Genomic DNA, 25,303 nt, shown 5'->3' with positions numbered 1-25,303 from the left:
TGGTGAAGATTATGAACATGGGTTAGCAGCACAACAAAACTTATCATTCCTATTTCACCACTTCACATTTCTCCTCTGACATGTCAGAAATGGCTATTGAGGAAAAGTAACATCTGATTTACATGGCACTAATGTAAGTGCACTGGTTCTTCTGCTGACGAATCCATTCTGTTACTGAAGTCTGGATACGGCAACAACAAAACAACTTGCAGTTATGAGCATTGCACATGTGCCTTTCTGACTGAGACCTTTCTCATTGTTGTGAGATGAACTTTATTGATCAAAAATAAATATTGATTGTGACATTGCAAGCTTCATCTAGGCTGCAATGATCATCCCCCACATAATCAGATGCTTGAGATTATTCTTTATCCATGTCTCTTTGTCTGTCCAACTCCCACTCTCACCTCTTTCATCAAGTTTTATAGACATATCCCACTCGAAACCATCTTCAGCGTGTGCTCGATTTTTGTCTAGATTACAACACCGTAAGGGGCCTTTGACTTCCTTTCTGTTACTGGCACTATATAATTGCAAGCTGTTGTCATACTAAATGCCAAGGTGACAGATCCAAACAAAGCAACAGCACTGATACCCAACGAAGCCTCTGTTGCTTATTTTACAAGATTGGTTTTAAGGTATTTTGAATCAGCAAAGTAAATCTGAATTGTGCAATTGTGAAGGACGTTTTGTGAATACCTGGTTTTCAACTGATACTTTATGCTGGAAGGCAGATATTTTACCAGAATGGTCAAACAAGGGGAAGAAAACTTATGCTATTTTAATCCCTATGATATGTGCAATGCGCGATCAGAACCTTCGAGTAAATTTGTTTAGCTTTGTATGTTTCAGGTATAGAACTGTTCTTTTTGTTAGCAGCTCAGAGTCATCTCATAAGCTTGATAATAAAATTGTTCTGAGCCGATACAGATCTGAAGAAGTCCTGAACAGGTAGAAGCATCAACTGTGATACCAGCCAGAGTGAATCTCCTGCAAATGACTGAATGCGAGAAATTGTCCCAGCATTTTCAATCACTTTTAACATAAAGGTTCTTTGGAATGATGGAAACATGCTGTTCATTATGAGTAAAGTGGGCCTGACAATACAGCATTCTAAAACTACTTGTGCTGTATGCCTACATCACTGAATAATAAACAGTATAGTATTCCCATTCGTACTTAAAAATCATTAATACAATTGGTGCTTTTTAAGGAATTTCCTTTTTAAGTAAACTTGTATATTAGCACTGAATTCTAGTGCATTGGAGCAAACCTATAATGTTTCAAATGGAGCTGCTATGCTACAATGGATAGCATCGCAGACTCTGAACCTGGTTCTGACTCATAACTCAACGACCAAGGTGCAGCCAAACAGATTGAGGACTAATTCCAACATGTGACAGGTGGGAACGAATTGGAGAGATTCTAGTCAACCATGTGATGGAAGCAATCCAGAGCCTCTGTTTCAAACTCCAACATGCAAGTAAAAGTACGTGTTGTCACAGCAACAATGACTGCCAAAGTAACTTGTGACACACCACTTTGAAGGCCCTGTGCTGATCCAGTAACACACTGAGCAGTTTCTTTTTCCCATTAAGGCTTAAGGGAGCTAGATGGTTCATGAGAAACACATTCTTTGGACCTACAGCAGGGGCTGGAACGGAGATGAGTAAGCCAGAAAGGTAGCATCAATGGACTGTGTGCTAATCTTTCCCACCCCAAGTGATGTTTGATAGGTTAGGAGGAGTTAGAGTTGTGGATGAGTGAAATTGCCTGTGGCACTGATCAAGACACTTCAGCAGCTCATTAAGAGCTTGCCTTGATCACTTAAAAATTATCATGAGGCCGGCAGCCTTCAGCAGCTAGCTGATGTAGACCAGCTCAAGGTGGTGAGAATATGGTTGACAGTGTTTAAAATGGAGAAGGTCAACCTATAAGTGGCTGTAAAGAGACTTACTGGAGCAGAGGAGGCTTATTCCATCATAGGAAAAAGTTTTTAAAACTCTCAAGATCCTACTCTGTGCAGGCTTTGTGTCTCTAGTTATTCTCTGAAATGTGAAATGTCTCCACTTTCCATTGTATCAAACACAGAATTTACTGGCCATTAGACTGGCCACAATAGTAACCTCTGAAGCAAGTTGGAACAAGGCTTCCTTGCGATGCCTTGCTTTTTCCTTCGTGTGCCTTTGTGAGAACCTCTAGAAAGCATTCACCACCCACCTCCAACAATGTCCTTCTCTCCTACCCAAATGGTTCCATGGAATTTTTGGCTGCAAAATCAATGTTACCACAAATTATAATCAATTTCTTATCAGATTGGATAACAGAGATTTTCATCACAAACACCAGTTGTATGAATTAGAACATTTAGATCACTGACTGTAAATCAGAATTTGCACTTCTTTTGCTCGATGTTAATTTGAAGTTCACAATTATGCTTTCAAGTGACATTTCCTTGTTGATTTGATCAAATTTGTATCTGATGAGCCTGTTACTAAATTTCCTTTTCACAGGGATTTTCATGACATTGATTTATGATCTAAGTTGATGTCCTTGTACAGGAGCGTAGTATTGAAAGTGGGCTATTTCGTCCTTCAGGATAATCTGCTATTTTTGTTAGCTATTGGAGTCTTTATGCTAATTTTCATATCTCTGCCTCTTCTACACATTTATTACAGCCTTTACATCTCAAGTACATAGCACTGTTGTAAATTCTTGAGTTCATTTAGCACCTGTGGCTTTGGAACCACATTAATTGAAAATTAAGTATATGTCCTTATGAATGTCACATATCGTAATGTCAGTAAATTTTAACATATGCTGAGGGATCAGCCAAATTTACTGATGTGTGTACTTCAACAAATGCACTGGCATGATAAAATGCTGCTGTTGCTGCCAAACACATTTCCCATAGGGGCAGTATTGAGAGTATCAGTGACAACAGGCAGAAACAAAATTGTTTAACTATGGCTATAAGTCAAGAAAGTTTAAGTGATGACATCATGCAAACATTCAAGGTTAAAGAATTTGTCAACATTCAGCAAATGTCAAGTAATTTTAAGCATTCGTCTGGCATTTGAAAGTGAAACAATAGGGGAAATATACTTGTGATTTTGAGTTTTCTGGACATCAACATAGACTTCCATATTTTGTAATGTCATGTAAACACCTGTAGCTTTGTCAATATTCATGTTTTATTGAATAGACTAATTGTACAATATAGTTTTTTGGGTTGAAATTTCTGACAGCAAATAAAATCTACCCCCAATAATGCAGCAATTGATGTCCTTTTTAGTTGGGAACCTGCGAGCTAATTCTGTAGATATTGACAGCTGTTTGCCATTAATTTGTGAATATTACAGAATTATTATAATAAAGTCAATAATATTTTAACTATTAACTGATAGTGTGGTAGGGCTGTGACAGCAATATCCCTGTGAGTTCATAATATGGTAAACACCAATTAATTTTACTACTATTTTTGTCTGGATAAGGAATCCAAAGTAAACTATTAGCAAGAAAATAAAAGTTATTACAGACCGACAATAAAACTGCCCTCTGAAAATACATATTGACTTTTTAGTTAGTGGCTACACTTCAGCTTCAATTTCAGCTCCCTGTTTTTAATCAGCTGGGTGTCTTCAAATTCACTGAAACCAACACCTTGCAGCTGAGAAATGTACAACATGTTTATGGTTTTATTCATTCATGGGATGTGCCTCAACCAGCATTTATTGCTCATGCCTAACTTCCATGGACAATGTGGTGATGGACTGCCTTCTTCAAGTGCTGCAGTCCTCGGGTCTTAGGGATGCCCACAGTACTGTTAGGAAGGAAGTTCCAGGATTTTGACCCAGCACAATGAAGGAATGATAATATAGTTCCAAGTCAAGGTGGTTAATGGCTTGGTGGGGAAATTACAAGTGGTGGCTTTCCCATATGTCTGCTGCCCTTGTACTTCTAGACTGCAGATGTTGTGGGTTTGGATTTGCTCTCTCTTTATATATATGGTCAGTTACCTATCTAAAGCATTTATAACATCGCAAGATATCAAAGATGCTTAATTGATGCATTGTTAAACTTACTCCAAGCCATTTAAAGAGCTATTAATGCAGATGGCCAAATGTTTGGTCAAAATGTAGGTTCTAAGGATTACCTTAAAGAATGAAAGTAAACTAGAGACAAAAGCTTAGGGAGAGGATTTCAGGCGTTTAAGATCTAGGCAGTTGAAGTCGCACCTGCCAATGGTAGAGAGGGTAAACTCCAAGGATATTCAATATATCAAGTTTGGAGGGTTTCAAGGTTGAAGGCTATTACAGAGAAAAGGAAGAGTAAGGTCATAGAGGGATTTAAAATCAAGAATAAGAATCTTAATCAAGACATTGCTTAATCAGGAGGTAATCTTGGACAGTGAGTACAGGGATGTTGGGTGAAAAGAATTAGGTATGAGCTAGGGTGCATTTTAGATGATCTCAAGTTTATGGAAGGTAGAATTTGGGAAATCTAGACTAGAGCTAACAGAGGCACAAAAGAGGATTTCAGCAACAGAGTGCTGCTGACACCTACTCATTGCAACATTCACTGTTTTTTAACGTAAACTAGGACCTTGGCTTCATTCAGCAATCCATTCTAAACAGCAATCATCCTATGCCTTAAACTTAACAGATATTAACATTTACTATGCAATGTACCTCTGTAGGATCACTTCTCAGATGCCTTCTTTCAATTCATACAGCAGAGATTTTTCCAGTACAAACAACTTTTGCCAAAGCAGAAAAAAGATCACATTTAATCAATGCTGAAATCTTTCTAATCAACATACCTTTTAAATTTTATGTCTTTGAATTGCACTTTGTGAATTTTGAGTTTTGTTCATAATTTTCATGCTCGTAGTGCTGAAAGAATACTGCTTCACTTTCATGGTGATTGATTTTCTCGACATTTATTTTCTCTTGCCTTACACAGTGACAAAGGTAGCACCGACATCTCCAGCCCTACAAACAAATATTCAAGTTTGGAAAGAAAGACCAGGTATGATGGAAGTTCAACAGTATCACCGAATATATTTTCCTACAAAAAGGGCTCACTGTTATATTACTTTATAATGAAACTAAACATTAATACTTTTTTTCTTTGGAATGACCATCAATCAATGGAGTTTGTGGTTGGACATTTATTCAGTAGGCGTAAAACTAGCATGAGGGGCAGTTATTAAAATAAATGCCTGATTGCCATTTTTTCTCATTCATAATTGAGTTAAGCTTTATAAATATGATCTTCACTAAGAAGCGGGTGAAATGTTGTACCAACATTGACATATTTTCCATTAACTAATTGGACAATGTTGCAGCCATTGGTTGGCAAGTTGCTGTGTTTGGCTCATGTCAGATGGAATTCTGAGAAGTAATAAAAATGTTCACAACGTTATGCTACCCTGAAGCACTTCTCAACTTATGAACTACTTCCCTGAAGTGTAGTCTTGGTTGTTTTTTGGGGAAGTACGGCAGTAAATGTACACTGACCTACGCCGAACAAGCAAAAGTGAGATAAATGACCAGCTATATGCACAGGGGTTGCTGGAAATACTCGAACTCCTTTCCAACATGTTTTTAAAATTTCAATGTTGGGTTTTGAGCATCCACAATGCTTATTCTTGCAAATCACCATTTAATTTGTTTTGCTGCCAACTGAACAGGAAAGCGTGACGGAGCTGTTCTACAGACGTCTGTTGAGGTTATTTTTAACTGCTGTTTTGCCTCTGTTTCTGAACCTTTTGGGGTGGGGTCGGGTTGGATTGGATTGGGTTAAAATCTTACCCTGATCCACATTAGCGTACAATGACTGCAAGATCAGATCAACAAATCAAAACTGTGGAAACAACTTTGAAGACATAATCACTTGTCAACAAGTAATTATGGAATAACATATTCCTTGCAAAACTTGCCTTGCTAACATGAACTGAGTATGCAGTCAGTTAAAATGATCAGAACAGCACTATGGGTTACAATCAAGAGACAAGCATGGTTATCATTTCAGAGAACCTCTTTTGCAACATCAGGGTTCGTTTGCAATGTGAATAAATTTCACATGCCAGATTTCTCAAAGACCAGCAGAATGGGTGAAGAAAACAGTGATGATTTTATAAAATATGAGTTTGGAAATTACTGAGGTTGTCGACTTGCTGGCCAAGCTGGCTTGATCTCGTTCAGACGTTTAGTCACCATGCTAGGTGACGTCATCAGTGGACCCTCCGATGAAGCGATGTTATTCTGCTCCGCTTGGAGTAGAATAACGTCGCTTCATCGGAGGCTCCATTGATGATGTCATCTAGCACAGTGGCGAAACGACTGAACGAGAACAAGCCAGCTTGGCCAGCAAGTCGACAACCTCACCCACAGCCCGAGCTACAAATCTTTGCAAAAACTTTAAATTTGGAAATTATTGTAAGCAGTGAGAGGATGATTTCAGAGATAGCTAGTTACAGACAGGGAAAATCTGGAGGAACTATTTAAACAAAGTAGTGGAACAGTTTAGTTGGAAGCAATGTGAAAAAAAACATGATATGATTGATGTAAAAAGCACCCAACTTTGCTGGTCAAAGACTCTGAAGTAGGGTTCTTCTTTGAGGCATTTTGGACTTGCTATTTCCATTTGGTTTTGCATGCTAGTATTATATTTACCACATGTAAATTATATTCATCATGCTGTACAAAATGCACCTTATAATGAGACAACTTTATGTCAAAATTTCACTTAATTTTGATGAATTGTTTGAGATCAGAATTTTATGCTGGATGATTTGTAATAATTAAGCATCCACTTTAAATTTGACATGTGTATTGTGGACCCCATGTTATTTAATTAATTGTGATATGAGTAAGCTCAGAAAATAGGTGCATTAAATCCTTGCATCAGGCTGAGTAGTATGTGAATAGGTAATGGGATCTATGATTTACTTAAGGAGGGATAAACTTGAATTGGAAACAATTTAGAGAACGTTTGCTAGGCCAACTTTCCAGGATAAAAGTGCAGGCTTACGTTTAAAGGTTGACAAAGTTGGGCTTCTATTTATTAGGGTTTTGAAGAATATTAATTGATCTTATTGAAGCAAGATTTTGAAGGGCCTGTCAGGGTAGGTGCTGAGAGAGTACTTCCCCCTCCTCATCAGGGAATCTAAAACTAGGGATACTGTTTAATAATACGAGGTCTCCCCTTTAAGACACAGATGAGGAGGAACATTTTCAGAGAGTCCTTAATCTTTGGAATTCTCTTCCCCAGAGAGGAGTAGAGACTGAGATGATTGAATATGTTTGGGGCTAGGTTAGACAGATTTTTGATCCACAATGGAATTGCTGGTTTTGGGACCAAGAAGAAAGGAAAACCTGAGGCTATAATCAAATCAGCCATTATCATAGTCAATGCAAAGTAGAGTCATGGAGCCAAATGGATTATTTATACTCCTCCTCCTATTTTTTTATGACGTTATGACTTGAGTTGCTCATTTTTTAAAACTGCTCTTGGCTTTCTGTTCTCTTGATATTTAATTTAACTTGAGTTGAACTTCCAACATCCCATTGATCAAAATGGCTGCCTACCTATCTACCATTGACAGCTCAACACATGATTCTGTCACCTCCAGGTTCAATTGTGCCATTGCTTTCCTGGCGATCTTCACTCCACCCATAATCTTCAGCTCATCCAACATTCTGTTGTCCATATCAAGCACCAGTCACGCTGATCCATCATTTTTGAACTCATGAGGAACAATTCCCCTCATGGGAGAGTCTAGGACAAGAGGGATTAGTCTCAGAACAAAGGGGAACCGATTTAAAACTGAGATAAAAAGGAATTTCTTCTTGCAGAGGGTTATGAGTTTTTGGAACTCATTGTCACAGAGACCCATGGGGGCAGAGTCATGTATAATTAAGGCCGAAATAGATTGATTCTCCTAATAATCAAGAATCTAAGATTATGGGGAAAAGGCAGGAATGTGGACGTAGGAAATATTGGATCAACCATGACCCCATTGAATGGCAGAGCAGGCTCGAGGGGCTGAATGGCTTACTCCTGCTGTGATTTCTTATGATCTTATGGACTGCCAACAGCTCAAATTTAACATTTCATTCAGTATTTGAATAAGTCTGTGGTCTCAGCCCCTTCTGTCTTTCTGGCTTCCTCTAGTCATACAACCCTGCTTAAGGGGAGGCAGTGGTCAAGTAGTATTATCACTGGACTGTTAATCCAGAGGCCCAAGTAATGATCTGGGAACCCAGGTTCGAATCCCACCACAGCAGATGGTGGAATTTGAATTCAATAACAAAAATCTGAAATTAATAGTCTAATGATGACCATGAAACCATTGCCAATTGTCAGAAAAAACCCCATCTTGTTCACTAACGTCCTTTAGAGAAGGAAACTGCCATCTTTATCTGGACTGGCTGACATGTGACTCCAGACCCACAGCAATGTGGTTGACTCTTAACTGCCCTCTGGGTAATTACAGATGGGCAATAAGTGCCTAGCCAGTGACGCCCTCATCCTGTGAATTAATAAATAAAGCTCTTAATTCTTCTTCCAATCTCTTAAGCATCCTGCCTTTATCTTTCTCACTGTTAGTGGATGTATCTTTTGCCAGCTACGTTCTATACTTTGCTATTCCCTCAATAAGCTTTAATACAATTCCCATAAAGTCTCATGCATTTTCCATTTTTCTCATGTTGATGCCCATATTCTTCCCACTCTTATCAAATACCTTGTGGCAAGCTAAGAGAAATTTGAAAGCAATAAGTCTCCATCCACATAGTACAGGCCCACAAGAGGCAGAAATTATGGTGAATATTAAATAAATAGACTGCTTTATGCTTTTCAAGACTAAAAAGAGGCACAGAATAGATTTACAATTGTGGTCCAATCATATTTACTTCTATAACTCAATGATGTGAGAACGCTAGAATCCAATATCAACCTCATGACCTAATTTGGCTGGTGCCACACAGAGTTTATTTCCTTGGTACTCCTGGGGTGGTTCTTACACTCTCTCTAAATCTGGTTTTATATTTCTTTAATATAACTGTCAACCTATTTAAAACTAATGGGTAAATCATGGTGTTATAATAACACAGAAGGAATTTAATGGAATAATGTTATGAAGCTGGGTAGAATTAAAAGATTAACCTCTTAGTTTTCAGGCATAAATTGGCCATCAAGTCAGGCTACTGTGCACCACAACATATTGTAGGCTCATTTCAGTTTCTGTATCTTTCACCTTTGATGTTATTTTTAGAAGCTTTTGTCTTTGTCTTGTGAATTAACTAACAATAAAACTTACTGAGTGTAACCTTGACCTGGGGACATAACACAAAGGAAGAATTTTGAATCACTTGTCCATTTTGCATGCCTTAATTTTAATATCCAAAAATTGCTGGTGAGTTAATCCATTGAACAAACTTAATTAATTATTACCTTCTCTGATGTCTGAAAATAATCCGTAATGCATTGATATCAGAATCTCATTGATGAGGGTTGCATTGTAAAGATCTTTACACCAGGGTTCCGCAGTGTCAAGAGAAATTAATTTGTGATTTAATCTTATTACATTAAAAACATAGAAAAATAGAAAGAGTAGGCTATTTGGATGTCCAAACCTGCTCTGCCATTCAGTATGAACATACCTGATCGACCAACCCAGTACCCTGTTCCTGCTTTCTTCCAATCCTCTTTGATCTATTTGGGTCTGAGAACGAATTAGCTATTGAGTACTTTTTCAACCAAGTTTTCTTCTGTACAGCATCAGTAAATTAAGTTGTTTGCTCTTCAGATTTTATTACTATTTGGAAGCTTTCTCAATTATTTTGTTGGAATGGCTTACCAACCAGCCTTATGCAGGTTTTCCAATTTATCGCTATTCTCTAGGTTTAAGGTCTCTGATGAGTTTAAGAGTTTTACTCGAACAGTTATTGATTACAAGAATTTTCAGTATGAACTAAACATTCAAATAAAAGATTAGTCCTGTAATGGAATTAATCTGTAGCCCTCAGATTATGATCTTCACTGTGCCTTGTATCATAAATCGTTCACTGCATCAGATTAGCAAGATTCTGAGCTGAACAGTTGATGAAATGGGCTCAAATGATTTGGGTCTATTATTAGATACACTTTTTATAACAATAGGTAATGAGTTCGCAACCAACATTTTAGGCTCATCATCTAAATGGTACTTTTATGATTGAAGTCAATGAAATTGTTCTGAAAACATTACTAGACAGTATTTTTTTCTACTTTGTACTAATTGCAGGACCTCTTCATACAAAACTGAGGAATTGCCAAAGATGTGAGTGTATTTTTTTTTGTTATTTTACATCACATAATTTAAAATGTGTTAGGTTGGGTTTTGCATGGATAAGGATGTGGTGGTGGGTGCAGAAGCTGAGCTTGCCCCAGGACTATTTAATGATGAGAAGGGCTGTTAATTGGTTTGAGGCAGTCAGTCCTCCATCATTTGGGAAAAGCTCCCACCTCTGTAAGTAGCCTGCCAAGTCTTGTGGCCTGCAGTTTTCTGGTCACTATAGTGCCACTGGGAGCAGTGATGAATGTGATAGCCCAACGTGGAGAAAGGGGCACAACGAAGGCAGCAAACCTTGGTGGTGGGAATATATTAAAGTGGGCCTCTGATGCAGAGAAGAGTACTGTAAAAGCATGCACCCACCCTACTTGACTGACCATCTATTGGCAATTTTTAAAAATGATTTTGAATCTGCTTCCCCTATTTCCTACTATTTTCACTGCATCGTAAAGTGTAAAGGTTTAATGTTAAATATGAAGTAGACTATCTACGTCACCAATTAGATGGGATCACATTGTAACAGAGTCTACTGATAAATGGTTTTATATGAAGCCTCATGCTAAGCGCAGTTCTGCATATTGTTCTTATACAATAAAAAGTAAAGGAATAAAGGTAGAGTTTACCAACATCCCAAACTCTCCACTCTCTATCAATGGTAACCAATGACACAACAAAATTATCTCTATCAATGGTAACCAATGACAAAACTAAATTAAGACCCACAATAATGATGCAGACCTCTTGCTTCAATATTACAGACAAACTTATAGGTTTAGCATAAAATACTCTCACTCAGTCTTTAATTTATACATCACAAGTGCAAACTGATATTCTGTGCAATGATAAACTTTCTACATAAATATAAGAACAAAAATAACCATTCAGCCCCTTGGCCTGTTCTGCCAGATAACTAGGTCATGACTAATACCATTCATTGCAAGCCAGCATTGACCCATATAATGTTACCTAACAAAATTCCATTGATCTGATTGGTGGAAGATTCTATTGAGCCAGCATCCTCAGCCATTTGGAGGATACCACTTCAGATTTCCACTACACTTTGTGAAGAAGTGCTTCAACTTCACTCTTGAATAGCTTGCCTCTAATCTTGAGATTATGCCTACCTTGTTCCACATAAAGAAATGTTCTCTAATTATTTTCTTACCCCACCATTATTTGTTCATTTTTGAGCTTGTCCAACACCTTTTAAAATGGAATTAAAACTTGAAAATGCAAATGTGTTTTTTCTCTAATTCTAATTTTGTTTTTGAAGGACAATAATTACATCTGAAACAAAAACTGAGAGTCCAATCAGCAAGAGGTAAGGCCACAACTTTTAAATTTTACAGCATCTTTCATCCAACTGAGATTGTGAATAGTTTTAATTTGATTTATAATTATTCTTAGTGAGGCAGTTAATGATGATAATCACCCAATCCTATTATCCATGCAAATATTCCAGCACTGGAGTTTGATGTGGATATCTTTGATTTTGGCCTGCATACCTTAAAAAAGTATTCAAGTCAGGTTGCACCAATGAAGAATGAAACACTGTCCAATGGTCATTCTAACTTGTGGAAGTAATTGTTTCTATGGTCAGAGTTTCAGATTGTTCAACTTCAAGAAATATCCTACAACATAGATGTGTTTTATGCCATGCTTCAAAGATGGCTTTGTTTTTCTTCTTTCTTAGCCAACAGAGCAGGACCAGTCCTGATGGTCGAGTAACAACACAGGAAAAGTCACCTACAAAGTAAGCATCAGGATCCAGTTGTTTTAAAACTTATTTCACAAAACTTTAAATACTTTCAAAGCTTGTTCATTTTGTATTTTGCCCCTCAAATGTGTTTATGAAGTTATAGGGCATTGTAGTGATGTTCCTGCAGGAACAATTCAATATATAGTATTTGGTTTTCATTGCATGAGTTGCAAGTGTCCTTTCATTTCTTCTACAATAATTAACCCCTTAGAGCATGGATAAAATCACGAACTCATATCTGACATTCACATTCCCTAAAATCAATACAGGCTTTGTTTGTGCTATGACTGTCAACCTGTAACATTTATAATTCTAAAACTATTACAGTTGTGGCATAAACATTTGGATGGAACACCTGAGTCAAGTGATTTTCTGGGACCAGAAACACTTAGACGTTTTGTCTTTGTGCACACAGAAGTGCATACCCCAAAGCCTTGTTGCTGCAGAAGTCCAAGTCCATGCTTAACTAGTTTTCACATTTCTCCAAAGAACTGATATACAAAAACATTCTCAGAATTTTGATTTAGAACTCGTCGATAGAAGTACTAAGAGGAAATCTTTCCAAACGTCTCAGCCCATCAATCACAAACAGGACAGATCAATAAGTGAAAATGATAGTTAATTGGAAATGAATATTGCTGAAAAGTAGACATATTGAAAAAGTTTTCACCTTGCACTCATCACGACAGATAACAAGAATTTCACATTTCAAACGATCATAATAATTTATATTATAGGACAGCAGAATTGGCAAGTCAAAGCTGCTGGCAAAGGCATTGCCACAGATAAAGAAAGATGAAACTCGCGGCACCCTAAGTTCTCTTTTCGCCAAAGGTTAAATTGTTGTGATCAATTGAAGGTGGGCACTCAACAGGATAAATGCATGAGAGCCAAATTTGGATTTGAGGACTAAAGAGCCAGAGCTTAGTTGTTATATATTACGCACAGACAACAATTTAGCAATTCCTAGTCTATATTATTTCATAGCCACTGCCCATTTTCTTTAAGGTCTTTTCATGTCATAAATAATTTCTCCAGTGAAGTGCCGGAAGGCAAGCTCTGAGTTCTGATAACTCTGTCATGTAGCTGCCAATGAGTTGAATGTACAAGTGACTTACAGCAAGTGCCTGTGCCTTCTGGTACAACATAAAATCTTTAACCTTCTTTTTCCAGACACTCTAACATCATTTTAGAAAAAAAAAGCTAGATTGAAGTACTCCTTTATAATCTTGTTTATGCGTGACTGATTAAATAACATAACTTTGGACATTATTAAGCTGTGTCTTCAAATCTGACCTTATCACATTCAGAAACTGACACTCACATTTTCTCAATTGGCAGGCCAATTTTGAAATGGAGTAGCCAGAAAGAAGAAACTTCAAGAAGTAGCTATGTTCCAAAGAGTTCAACACTGGAACAAAATACTTCAAAGTGAGAAAATTGAAAACTTTAATTCCGCCTTTTAGAAAGAATTTATTTTATGCCATTTCACTGAATTTTCTTACTGCATTGTTATTGAAAGAGAGTGTAATGTTCTAATAATAGAAAACAAGGTGGGTGTGTGTCTGCATGTGTATTTAAATATTTCCTTTCTCTACACTTCACTGATAAGGTCATGCAAGGTATTGGGTGGAGCTGCATGTGTTCCTAGCCTATTATTTTTCTTTGCCATGGATTTCAGAATGTGAAGTCATTTAATCTCTGATTGTTTGTATGTGCAGTTTGTAGCCAAGGCCTATGTCTGCATTGTCAATTGGCCAACTTACCATTACCATCATCACAAGATAGTAAGATAGTTATGGTTCTAGAAAAGAAACTTTCCCTTTTTCTTCTTTGAGATCAATTATTCTGACCAATGCTCTTGTATGGCTAAGCTTCTCATTTAAAGAAATCATGAGGCTGAATGTTCGAATCCTGCTCAGTTCAGGAATAGGTGGACCCTGGAAATGATAAAGCCAGCTGACATACCAGCTTCCCACTCTATTGCCCACGTGGGGAAATTTGGTCGATTCCAGTATTGTGCCCAGGATGGTTGACCACACTGCAGGGTAGGTGGGATGTTTGGCTCACTCAGAACCTTGACCACCAAGTTTTCTGATGCAGTAGGTTTGGGGGATTGGTTTGCAGGTTAGCTCCCTAAAGGTGGGCACCCAGTGACAGACTGGGGTATGCACACTCAGGAGTATAGGCCTACAGGTCTGTTTTGCTTGCTAGGGCAGGGATAACACCTATAAAGGGTGTGGGACTGCCCCTTCCCCATGTCCTACCCCAACAACAGTGGCCTCTCAGTTATTTGTCATGCAGCCAGTTGCTTTTCTGAAACTTCAAGGACTTTGATCATTCTTCAGCTTCAAGGGTCTTCCCAGAAGCTCCATTCTAAGAGGAAAGCCCTTTCCGTGCCAATTAGAAACTCACCTGTGAAAATTTTGACGTTAATCTGTTGCCTGCATGAGGAGGCTTGGGAACGACAGACATTCCTGACAGACATTCAGCTCATCGGGTCAACTGGAGCAACTAGAATAAGATGGTTAGTGACTTGCATTAAGTGCTAGGACTGTGGCTATAATCCAATTTGCTCTCCTCTTTAAAGAACACCTACCAGTGCTGAATCTGATAGTCTGATTGATCTGACACCTACCACTGAAAGTACAAGCAAGGGGTAAGTGCTGCAAAACTACAGCTAACACTTCAGTGGTAGGCTTTAATCAAATGTACATTTGACAGCAATACAGCTTTGCCCAGATAAGGATTTTACTCTTTACGTCTTTCAATTATTTTACACACACTTCTGTGTATCCTATCTTAAAGGTCAATTGCCCACTATTTAATTAAGATTAAATCCTGTTTTAGAAAATATTATTTCATCAATTTTCCAATTTTCTGTCATCTCCTCTCCTGATGGTGTTTCCTGTTGAATGAGTCATGACTGGCACTCTGGTACTCCAACTGAGTGCTAATTCTTCATGTGTGAACAGTATGAGTTGTCAAGCAATTGACCAAGGGGACATTATATAAATATAATGAGAGGTGGCTATTTAGGCCACCTATTTTACCAAAGTAATCAGGTTCTTGTTTCGGGCGTGCTTCAGTTCTGTTTCAATATGCAAGCATGACATCATTGTAGTCAAAAAGCATGTTAACATTCATAGAGAATTCAACAAAATCAGTGTTTACACATTAAGTAAGTCTGGCTGATATATAATGAACACAGAAATCTACGATTATAGTACATTTTCCTTTCTGTTCGCAGGTCAGATTTTATATCGAAGGTTGGAAGCAAAAGCCTAATTGATCTTTCAATCACTCCAGAGCAAACTAATACAAAGTAAGATCACAGTCGATGTTACCTGAAGCCAGAATAAGAATTGCAATTTTTTGATCTAAACTCATATCCATTTGAAGCTTTACAGACTGAGTTTAACAGTAAAAATGTTCTGAAAATTACTGTAGGTTTGAGTGTTTGGTGGAATATATAGAATAACAATTGACTCTATAAAATGGAGGCACAGAGTGCAGATGCTAGGAAGTTATCGAAAATGTCCACATAACAATAGTTAGTCCCCAGTTGGAATACTGTGTCCAGTTGTAAGCACCGCACTTTAGAAAGTGCATCAAGTCTTTGAGGAAAATCAGAGACGATTTACTATTAAGGATGAATAGGTTTCAGTTATCTGGAGAAATCTGAGAATCTGGAATTGTTCTTCCTAAAGCAGGTAAGTTGAATGTGAAATTTAAAGGAAGTGTTCCAAATTATGAAGTGCTTTCACAAGAGCAGATGAAGAGAAACTGTTTCCACTGGTAGAAGGTCCAGTGATTAGAGAAAATAGATTCACTGTAATTCTATAAATAAAATTCAGGGGTTTTGGCAGCAGAAGTGGAGAAAAATCTCCTTATTCATAGGATTGTTATATTCTGGAATGTAAAGCCTATGAAGATTGTGGAAGTAGATTTAATTTAACATTTAGAAGAGAATTACATAAACATTTAAAATTGAACTAAATTACAAGTATTTGGAGAAAGATTAGGGGTGGGTCTAATTTGTCAACTCTTTCAGAGAGCCTAGGCATAGGTATCATGGGCTGAATAGCCTTCTCCTGTGCTAGGTAATTTTACTGCTCTATTCTATGGTTATATGACTGGCACTTCACTGCAATTTTGAGGTAAGAAGTGTCTTGGGTATTTCCAAAAAATGCACGTTCTTTTTTACCTTGTGATATCGAATAATATTAGGAAATTGCAGTAATGTTGGAATTGTGGCATTTGCCAATTTTGCTCTTGTTTAAGAAGTCCGGTTACTACTCCAACTGCTCCAGCTAGAACTTCAAGTCTTATTGATCTGTCACCATCCTCTCCAGCCAAACCTAAGAGGTAAGTTCAGGAATGCTTTCCTCCAGATGACATATTGCAGTTGATCAAGTAGTTAGCACCATTTTATATTTCTTCAAATACAAATTCATGTTTAAAATAATGATACTATTCCATTCTTTGTGAACACATGAAAATGCAGTCATGATCTTTTGGTGACTTATTATTCTTATAAAAGCCCTGGATGTAATGGCTAGGATCCTTTGGGTGATTTTTTGTTTGGCTAAACTGAGTCAATAATTGAAGCTGAAGTATTCATTGTGGTGTACCAGCTCATGGTTAACCTGATACCCTGCTGACAAGGACCAGACACTTGTAATATGTCCACCTATACTAGGTGTAATGTTAGCACATACATAATGGTGTTCTGGCAACGAATCACAGAATTACAGAATCACGGCAAACGCTATGCTGGATTCATGTCTGCTGAGACAGAAATATTTAGCTGTCACTGTAGCTATTGGATCACCGATAAACTACTGGTTTTCCCATCATCATTGTGCCCGCTTGTCCAATTGAGCCACCCATTGTGTCTTGAACTTGGCTCTGCCTGCACTCCCCAGTCGAACAATCACACTCGTCAGTATTCAGAACTGAATAATGGTTAAAGAGCGGGATGCACTGAGGAAACTCCTGCACTGTCTTCCTGTTCCTTTTGACTGTCTGGTGGTTACCCTTCCTTCTTTCCCTGCTTCTCTTAATCTGGAGAGACCGCACCAACAAGTACATTATTCACACAGCTCTCAACCTCACAATGCCAGGTGCTGCTCCAAAACCAGAACTCACACTACTGCAAATATCAACACTTCCTGTCTAAATGGTTAACCAGGATACATGCTGCACGCCCCACATTGCACAGGATATGAACTCTCAATACTGAAGCAGACTTGCCATTCCTTTTTATATTTATTCACCTTAATACTTCCAAAAATGTAGCAATAATAATAAACATTATAATGATTAAGAAAACCTTATAACTGATAATAAATTGACTAATAATTTACACTTTACTAGTTCCAATAAACCTTATTTAAAGCTTCTCTTTCCCGCTGTGCAATGAATTTCCACATGAAACAAATTTACAGCGTTACAAGGAAGTGGTGGATGTGGGTACAATTACAATATTTAAAAGATATTTGGATAAGTATGTGAACAGGAAAGGTTTGGAGGGATATGGGCCAGGCACGGGAAGATGGGACTAGTTTGGTTTGGGATTATAGTCGGCATGGACTGGTTGGACTGAAGGGTCTGTTTCTGTGCTGTGTGACTTGGTCTATATATCACTCAGGCATGGTCTTCTGACAATGTACTCCTAACTCGCATTGCAGTTTGAAATATTTGTCTCTTATATAGAGTGTCTGATGAATCATGACTTAGTACAGCATCATTGTACAATAATTTAAACCCATTGAACCAACAACTTTCATTTGATTGATAGATAACTGTCACTATGAGACAGATACCTGTTTAACAAGGCAGTTTGGTTACTTAATAGTTGTTCATTCAATGTCACAGTGCGGCTCTTAATTTATACTTAAACTTGAGAAAGATTTACCAGAAATTACTGTGTGAACCGAATTCACTCCTAACCTCAGTCACATCACATTCAGGTGTAGTCTTCTGACCATGCATCCCTTAATGACCCTACTAATTAATAAAAGGCATATAATTACCAATTAAAGTGTTAATGTGTTCTGCAGTGACTTTTTGAGACAGTCTTGAATTATAGAATTTCTTTTAACAGAAACAGTGGTGAGTGGGACAATACCAGCTTTTCTACAACTACAAGCACGAAAACATCATTTGACCCAAATTCAAGAAAGTCGAGGTATCACATGATACGGCTATGTTATTTAATGCAATTATTTCTCCCTAGATTAGGTAACCATTTGCATTATCCCACTAATGGAATGGAAATCAATTCAATTACATAATGTGAGAGTGATCAACTTCCTAGATTACTATCTGTGTTCAATAAATTCCCTATGATCAGAGACCACTGTCAAGTTCCTACTAAACAGTACGTTTCCAGTCAGTAATTTTGACCAGGCAGAGGTGTTTGACAAGGGTGGTTTAAGAAGGGGAAAACTAACGTAGATTATTAATTTATAAATGTCATTAAATGTTCAATCTGATATTTGAAACAAACTATTTTTTGAACAGGAACAGTGGAAACTGGGATGAATCCAGCTCATACACCACTACAAGCACAAAGTCAACCTTCAACCCAAGGACCCCAAGGTACTTAGACAGCAACTTGAAATATCAAAGGCAGAGAAGAAGCTTTTCTTGTACATTGTATTGTGTAATCAGTGTAGACGTTTCTCTAGATAAATCACAATACTCAAATCTAAATTGATTGGATGGACTTAGGCTTTGCAAACCACCTAACACAAATTTGAAGTTCTGAGACACGTGATGATAGAACTTGGAGCTTGTGGATCTAACCAACAATAATGCCCTGAATTCCTGACATCAGATGCAACTTTGGGAACAAAACAGGCAAACAGGCTCCAAGGAGAACAGATATGATCCCAAAAGGAGGGAAAGTGTGCCCAAAGAGGAGAGAAATATTTTAGTGTGTAGTTCCTAGGAAGTTCCCAGAAACAAAGTCGAGAGAACATGGTCACACTGAGGGTTTAATATTGAGGGGCTGAGATGACTGTAGGGAAGGAATTATTAAGTCCATGTTTTTTTCTGTGGGCTGTCACAAACACTGGTTTTATTTTTACTTTTACTTGAGGGCAACATACTGATTGGAACAAGTCTGATTTGAGTCTCATTGATTCAGTGTGTGGGTCACTGAATGATTATCAGAAGTGATCCCTAGCTGATTTTATGTTCTCTCTAGTCTAATGGTCTTGGGTGAACTTTAGCAACCCTAACTGCTTTTTGAGTTTTAGTATTTTTAACCTTTGATGGGAAAAGAAAGTTTTATTTTTAAATTCACTGATACAGAAGAAAATGTTTGTCTTCTTCAAATGAGCAGTAATGTAACTACTGGATCATCTGACTGTCAGGGAACACATCTGATTTTTTTTATTCTTTCAACTCAAAGCAGCAAAAGTCAGGCAAGTTTTACAGTAGCTAATTATCCATTTTCCAGGTCAGTGGCAGTGTGAAAATAACTTCCACATGACCCTAGTCACCTTTGGTAGCCATCTTAAACAGTGGCACTCCAGTTAGTAAATTTGATTAAGCGATGTGGGAAGCTTTGAGATAGGGAAGATGGAGAAAAATACAATAAATCATTCATTTTAACATTTTTGGTGTGGCGTTTGAAACATCTTTTACTTTTTCACATGAACAGTGGAGACTGGGATGAAGTCACCTCCTACACTACAACAAGCACAAAAACAACCTTCAACCCAAGAAATTCAAGGTATTTTGATAAAATATGATGTTATGTAATACAGTTAACTCCTGCTAAGGGAATTTGCAGTTTATAACAGGATTTCACTTACTTGTCAAGATTGCAAAGGAAACTATTTCGGAAATTTCTTCTAATTTTTTGGGGGGAATTTACAAACATTTCATTCAAGTCTTCTGATTTTTTTCCCATTGTGAGTGGGAATTCTGCACTTTCCTACTGAATTGGTTGTGCATGGAGTGGTTGGCGGGTTAAGCAATCATGGTGAATCTCAAAAGTCAAGCCCACTCCTATCTTTAGCATGTTTTTATCCCATGAATAACAGTTCATAGAGGACTGTTTCCACCATTAGGTCAGATTACAAATAATCTTGGTGTCACATCCACTTCCTTTGCTGAGATATCTGTACATTTTCCTTTTTCACCTTGCACATGAACTCACTAAGGCAGAGAAAACCACATTTCTTCATTTTTCAAAGAAATTGTTGCTTGGTATCTTTCACAGACTAACCTAATCAAAAATTGTAAGAATTCACATTTAGTTGATCCGGATTTGATCATTCCTCCATTTATCAACATTAGTAGCCTCATTGATCTCAAATGGAGCTGTCTTGTCTCGTGCATTCCAAGCCATCTCTATGACCCTTAGTCCTCCTTTCTTTTGGTCAAATACTGCAGTACATTTAATGCTCATTATTTACATCCTAATGGCCATGTTAATCAAAGAGTTTTTTTGAAAAAAAGTTCCATCTTTTCCTCATCAACAATAAATCTTGTACCTATGTAATAAGATATGGATAAGAAAATTTCTTGTATCTAATACAAGAATTGTGTATTGATGTAAAAGTCTCTCTCAATATGGGAGCAACATTCAAGCTTGGATGAATTGGATGGATTTGAGGTTGACAGGACAAATGTTGAAATACTTTGAAGCTCCTGGACATTGGACCATGCGATGATAAAATCTGGAGTTTTTGTCTGTGATCACTGATGACTTGAATTCATGACTTTTGAATTATAGCAGGGAAACGTGCTTCCAAGACAATTGAAAATATTTCATCCTGTCACTTTAGACTTAAAATGTGAAGTTCTTGAAACTAGCATAAAGAATATAATAATCCAAGGTATAGAATTGCATGGTAGGATTGTAAGAAAAAGCGAATGAATAATCTTTTCTAAGTCATTATCCTTTGAAGTGGCTGGTTGAAATGCCATTTGAATTTTACCTTCTCTTTTGAATGGCAGCAGTGAGGACTGGGACAATACCAATTCCCACACCACGACAAGCACAAAGACAACTTTTGATCCAAGCTCCAGGTATTGCACAGTACAATTAAGATAGTCATATCAAATAATATCCAATATAGTAAATTCATGGTTTATCAATCTTTAGACTGGCTTTTTATACAATTTCAATTCAATAAAACTAAAAATCAGAAGAAAAAGAGAGGCTGACCATTTTCTCGCATCTGTTTTAGCAAACAGCTAAGCAAAACTACCCCTTTGTTTCCTTTCTAAGTGTTTCTCTCCACCTCAAAATCCATGAAGTTTTAACTGAATATAATATTGCTCTCTGGGTATTGGCATTATCTTTAGCAGGGGACCAACTGCTTAATTGTTAAGTTATGACTGAGTATCATCAGACAATTTGATTATGGAGGGCCACAAAGTCAAACTTAAAAACATATTCACTCATGTCTACTGTTCAGCAGACATACTGGTTAATCCAATAAAGTAAGAGTCAGTTCAGATTATAAACTCTGGAAGAACTTTTCCCTCACAATCTCCATAGTGCTGGGCCAATGTTAGTCCTTAGCAGCTTTTCTGGTTGAGAGTTCCTGATTATTTTTAAAGGTAGCCTCTCTCAGGAATAGGTGAGAAATAAACGTTTGTTTAGATTAGATTTTGATTGCTGAGGCTGACGTCTTGAGGATTGCAAGAAATCTAGCCTCATCTAAATAATTGTGGCCAGATGCCAATAACCTTCATCTATACAGACTGCTCACCCAATGAAAGAATCAACATTTGGCTGGCCGGTTTCATGAATAGGCTACCAATGCCCCCCATGGATACCAGCATGGATTCTGCTAGAGATTTCCACAAGAAGACAATTAATCTATGAAGGCAGGTTAACACAAACAATATTGTGCGAACATATACAATACTTATCTTCCTTGTGTTAATGGAATGTCTCGTGTCCATTCATCACTTGAGGTGAGATTAGTTAAGATACTCCTGACCCCAACCATAGACTCTCCTTTTCCATGATATGAGGCATAATTTTCTTTTTTCTTTGTCAAATCTTTCTTCAGTGCTGCAGAATACTTCCCTGGTCTATTCTTTTGAGTGGCCAAACTTGTTCCACTTGTTTGTCAAAAACATACCTTAATTTTCTAAAAATCACAAGTCAATCCAATACTATTCTATATCTCGTGGCATTTCTCATCAGCAAACTCTTCCTTCTCTCCAATGCAAATAGGAGTGCAGGAACAGAGAATTAAAAAGGATGTGCTTTTGCTGTTTTTGCTACTTTGTTGAAAGTGCACCTTGTCTCTTTTTTTTACATTGAGTTGCAGCATATAGTGGGCACATACTGACAGGAAAATAATGCAGATGCTGGAAATCTGAATCAAGAACACAGTGCTGGAGACACATAGCAGGCCTGGGAACATCTGTAGTCAAAAATTCAGAGTTAACATTTCAAGTTCAGTGACCCCTCATTAGGTCTGACAAAAGGTTACTAGTTTCAATATCAACCCTGTTTTGGCTCTACAGATGCTGCCAGCCCTTATTATCTGTTTTTGTTTCAGATAGCAACATGATGTTGCTGGATTAGTAATCCAACCAAAGACATGGGTGGAAACTAAATTCGAGTGACATTTTAGAATATGAAGCTAGTACTGGCAATGTCTGGATTCAAAAAACTATCTAAAGGAAACTTTAAAAGGTCCTGCCCATGCCCTACACACCACTTTATGTTCCACATGTGTAATCCAATACACTTCCATAGTCCCATGCCACTTCCAGACATCTTATTCCTCAAAAATGGCTTCCTTGTCTTCTCCATACCCTCCATAGACCTTTCATTACCATTCAGCACGTAATCAGTATGTACAGAAACACGAGGCTTAGAATATAAATGGCAAGAGTTGAAATGATGAGAAAAAAAATTGAAATTTGCTTTGTCAAAAACCTGCTGTTCCTACTGCACTGTAAATTTGTCCATCAGACCAGGCCGATATATTATAAGTCAAGGAGTTTTAGCCAGCTCACACCTCTTAACACTGATAAACTAGAACCCAGAAGAAAAACGTAGCATAACCTATTAAAGATATCAAATAAGCAAGTAAACACTTCCTTGAGTTATCCTATCAGACCTCTGCTGAGCTAATACATTTGTAAATCTTGGAGATCAGCCAGTCATAGTAAATTCATCTAGGATCTACATTAACAGAAAGAGTGGCCAGATATTTGGTTTTCCCCTAAGAGCAGGTCTATGAGGGGTGAGGGCTAAAGGGTGTGATAGCTTCCAACACACTGGGCCAATGTCCCAGAAAACTAACCCGACTCCATGATCTGTATCTGGGGTCATTGGGCTGAATTCTCTCCTGCCCTACCCACCTCTCCTTGGATTGAAGATTGCCATAACAGGGAGGTGGTCTGCTAAATCCTAAAATTTCCCACCTTGAACTACCCACTTTGTGGGTGTAAATTCAGCCCATTCAGTTCATGTTGACAGTTCCCATTGAAGCTTCCTTGTATCCTTAAAACTACACAGAGGTAGGAAATTTGGCATCTAAAACAAACACAAATGGTGTGAGTTCTTCCTCCAGTGTTCAAGAGTTATCATTGAATCAGTTTGGCCTTTGCTCGTATGGGTTACGTCAAGTGTACAGCACAGAAACAGGCCCTTCAGCCTTTCTTACCCTACTTCATCTAAATCTACCTTCCTCGCTTGCTGAGTTTGAGTGTTTTGAGTTTGAAAAGTTGCACACCACAACTGTGTTGATGTAGAAAATATGAGAGATAGGAACGGCACTAGGCAAATATGATTCTTAAATCTGTAGTTGTGTCATAAATGTGGTAGGCTCACTAAGCATAAATAAGGATAATTTATCTTTTTTTGTTGTCATTATATCTCTATTATTTGCCGTCCACTAACTTTATATTTACCATTTTACACAACTGGTCAAAAGTAACATTGACCTTCAGTTGATGTTAGTCGATCCGTTAACAATTCACATGGTACAACACAGTGCATATTCATCAATTCATGGTAATTATGTTCAGTGAGATGTATAAATCCAGTTAATATAAATATCTTCATGGATGTTTGTCTCTTTCAGCTCTAATTCACTTAATGATAAAAGTCCAGTCGTAGAACTAGAACGGTATGATTCTCGATCATCCTACAAGGAAAACAGGTATTTTTATGAACTTCTTTCACCCCATGTCCTTCACCATATCTCTCAGACACACACTTGCTCGCTCGCTCACACACTCACTCACTCTCCAAAGTCCTGCTTGTGTCTCATCATCCTATATTATGTGAGCTTATTGTAAAGACAGGATTATTCCCATTACCTCTCCATGGTGGAATAGTCTGATTTGACTCACCGGCTGGACACACATACGCGAAGAATGTTTAATGGACTGCTAATAAAACCAATGACATTGATTTGTTTCGCACAAGTTCAACTGACAGCCTTTTGCCTCAGACATTAGGATCAAATTAACTTCTTATCAATGGCAAATGCATAAATAGAATTTGGGCCCATTCTATAATGGCTCTGTTGATAAATCATATCTCATTATTTAGGGTTGATATGACCAACAGGTTGGTCTTTCTGTGGTAGTAAATGTTATTAACATTTCCTGTTGCTGATGTGGTGCTTCGCATTATGGGCGCTCACAGCAGCAACTCAGGTGCAGAGGATTCTTAAACATTTGTTATCATTTTAGTATGGCTGCTATTCAGAACACTTGTACGTACCAACGAATCCCAGATGCACAAAGCATTTTTAGTGTAGACAGAAGTCCCATGCACCTGTGTGCTTTTGCTAATGTGAAGATAGACAGCTAAGCAGTACCACAGTTGATCAATAGTAATAGTTGGTAGAAGGAAAGTAATGAATCAATGTAACGAGTGGCAAATGACAAAGATGAATGTCAGTGCAAAAGACGCAATTTAATATAACAGTCCATATGTTGAGGGAAGGTTGTGCTATACTGATTTAACCAAAGGTAAGGAGAGGGGAAGAGTGTTAAGCATACAAGGAAGAATGGTACATTTTCAGACCCAGACGATTATAAATCTACTCTATAGACATTATCATATTTGACCATATGTCTGGGAAGCTTAGATAACAAGGAGCAGGGCTGGATGAACACAGCAGGCCAAGCAGCATCATAGGAGCAGAAAGGCTGACGTTTCGGGCCTAGACCCTTCATCAGAAAAGGGGGAGGGG

General features: G+C 37.7%; 1 protein-coding gene across 7 annotated transcripts in view; it reads left to right on the top strand.

Moving 5' to 3' along the window:
* scel (sciellin) overlaps window positions 1-25,303 on the top strand; it is a 64,078-nt gene that overhangs the window by 26,919 nt on the left and 11,856 nt on the right. The window contains exons 7-19 of one of the 7 annotated variants that reach the window (XM_048598264.1): window positions 4,966-5,031; window positions 10,295-10,330; window positions 11,616-11,663; window positions 12,036-12,095; window positions 13,443-13,532; window positions 14,692-14,760; window positions 15,352-15,426; window positions 16,386-16,469; window positions 18,211-18,294; window positions 18,630-18,707; window positions 19,777-19,848; window positions 21,084-21,152; window positions 24,182-24,259. In XM_048598264.1, the coding sequence (XP_048454221.1) occupies window positions 4,966-5,031; window positions 10,295-10,330; window positions 11,616-11,663; window positions 12,036-12,095; window positions 13,443-13,532; window positions 14,692-14,760; window positions 15,352-15,426; window positions 16,386-16,469; window positions 18,211-18,294; window positions 18,630-18,707; window positions 19,777-19,848; window positions 21,084-21,152; window positions 24,182-24,259 (909 nt within the window). Of the gene's footprint in view, window positions 1-4,965; window positions 5,032-10,294; window positions 10,331-11,615; window positions 11,664-12,035; window positions 12,096-13,442; window positions 13,533-14,691; window positions 14,761-15,351; window positions 15,427-16,385; window positions 16,470-18,210; window positions 18,295-18,629; window positions 18,708-19,776; window positions 19,849-21,080; window positions 21,153-24,181; window positions 24,260-25,303 lie in introns of all 7 variants that reach the window. The other 6 variants (XM_048598263.1, XM_048598262.1, XM_048598266.1 and 3 more) reach the window with 6 other exon arrangements.

Source organism: Rhincodon typus, chromosome 6 (assembly GCF_021869965.1).
Source record: "Rhincodon typus isolate 14 chromosome 6, sRhiTyp1.1, whole genome shotgun sequence".
NCBI classification, from domain to species: Eukaryota; Metazoa; Chordata; class Chondrichthyes; order Orectolobiformes; family Rhincodontidae; genus Rhincodon; species Rhincodon typus.
The sequence above is the reverse complement of the archived record's forward strand: the minus strand, read 5'-3'. Positions and strand labels throughout refer to the sequence as shown.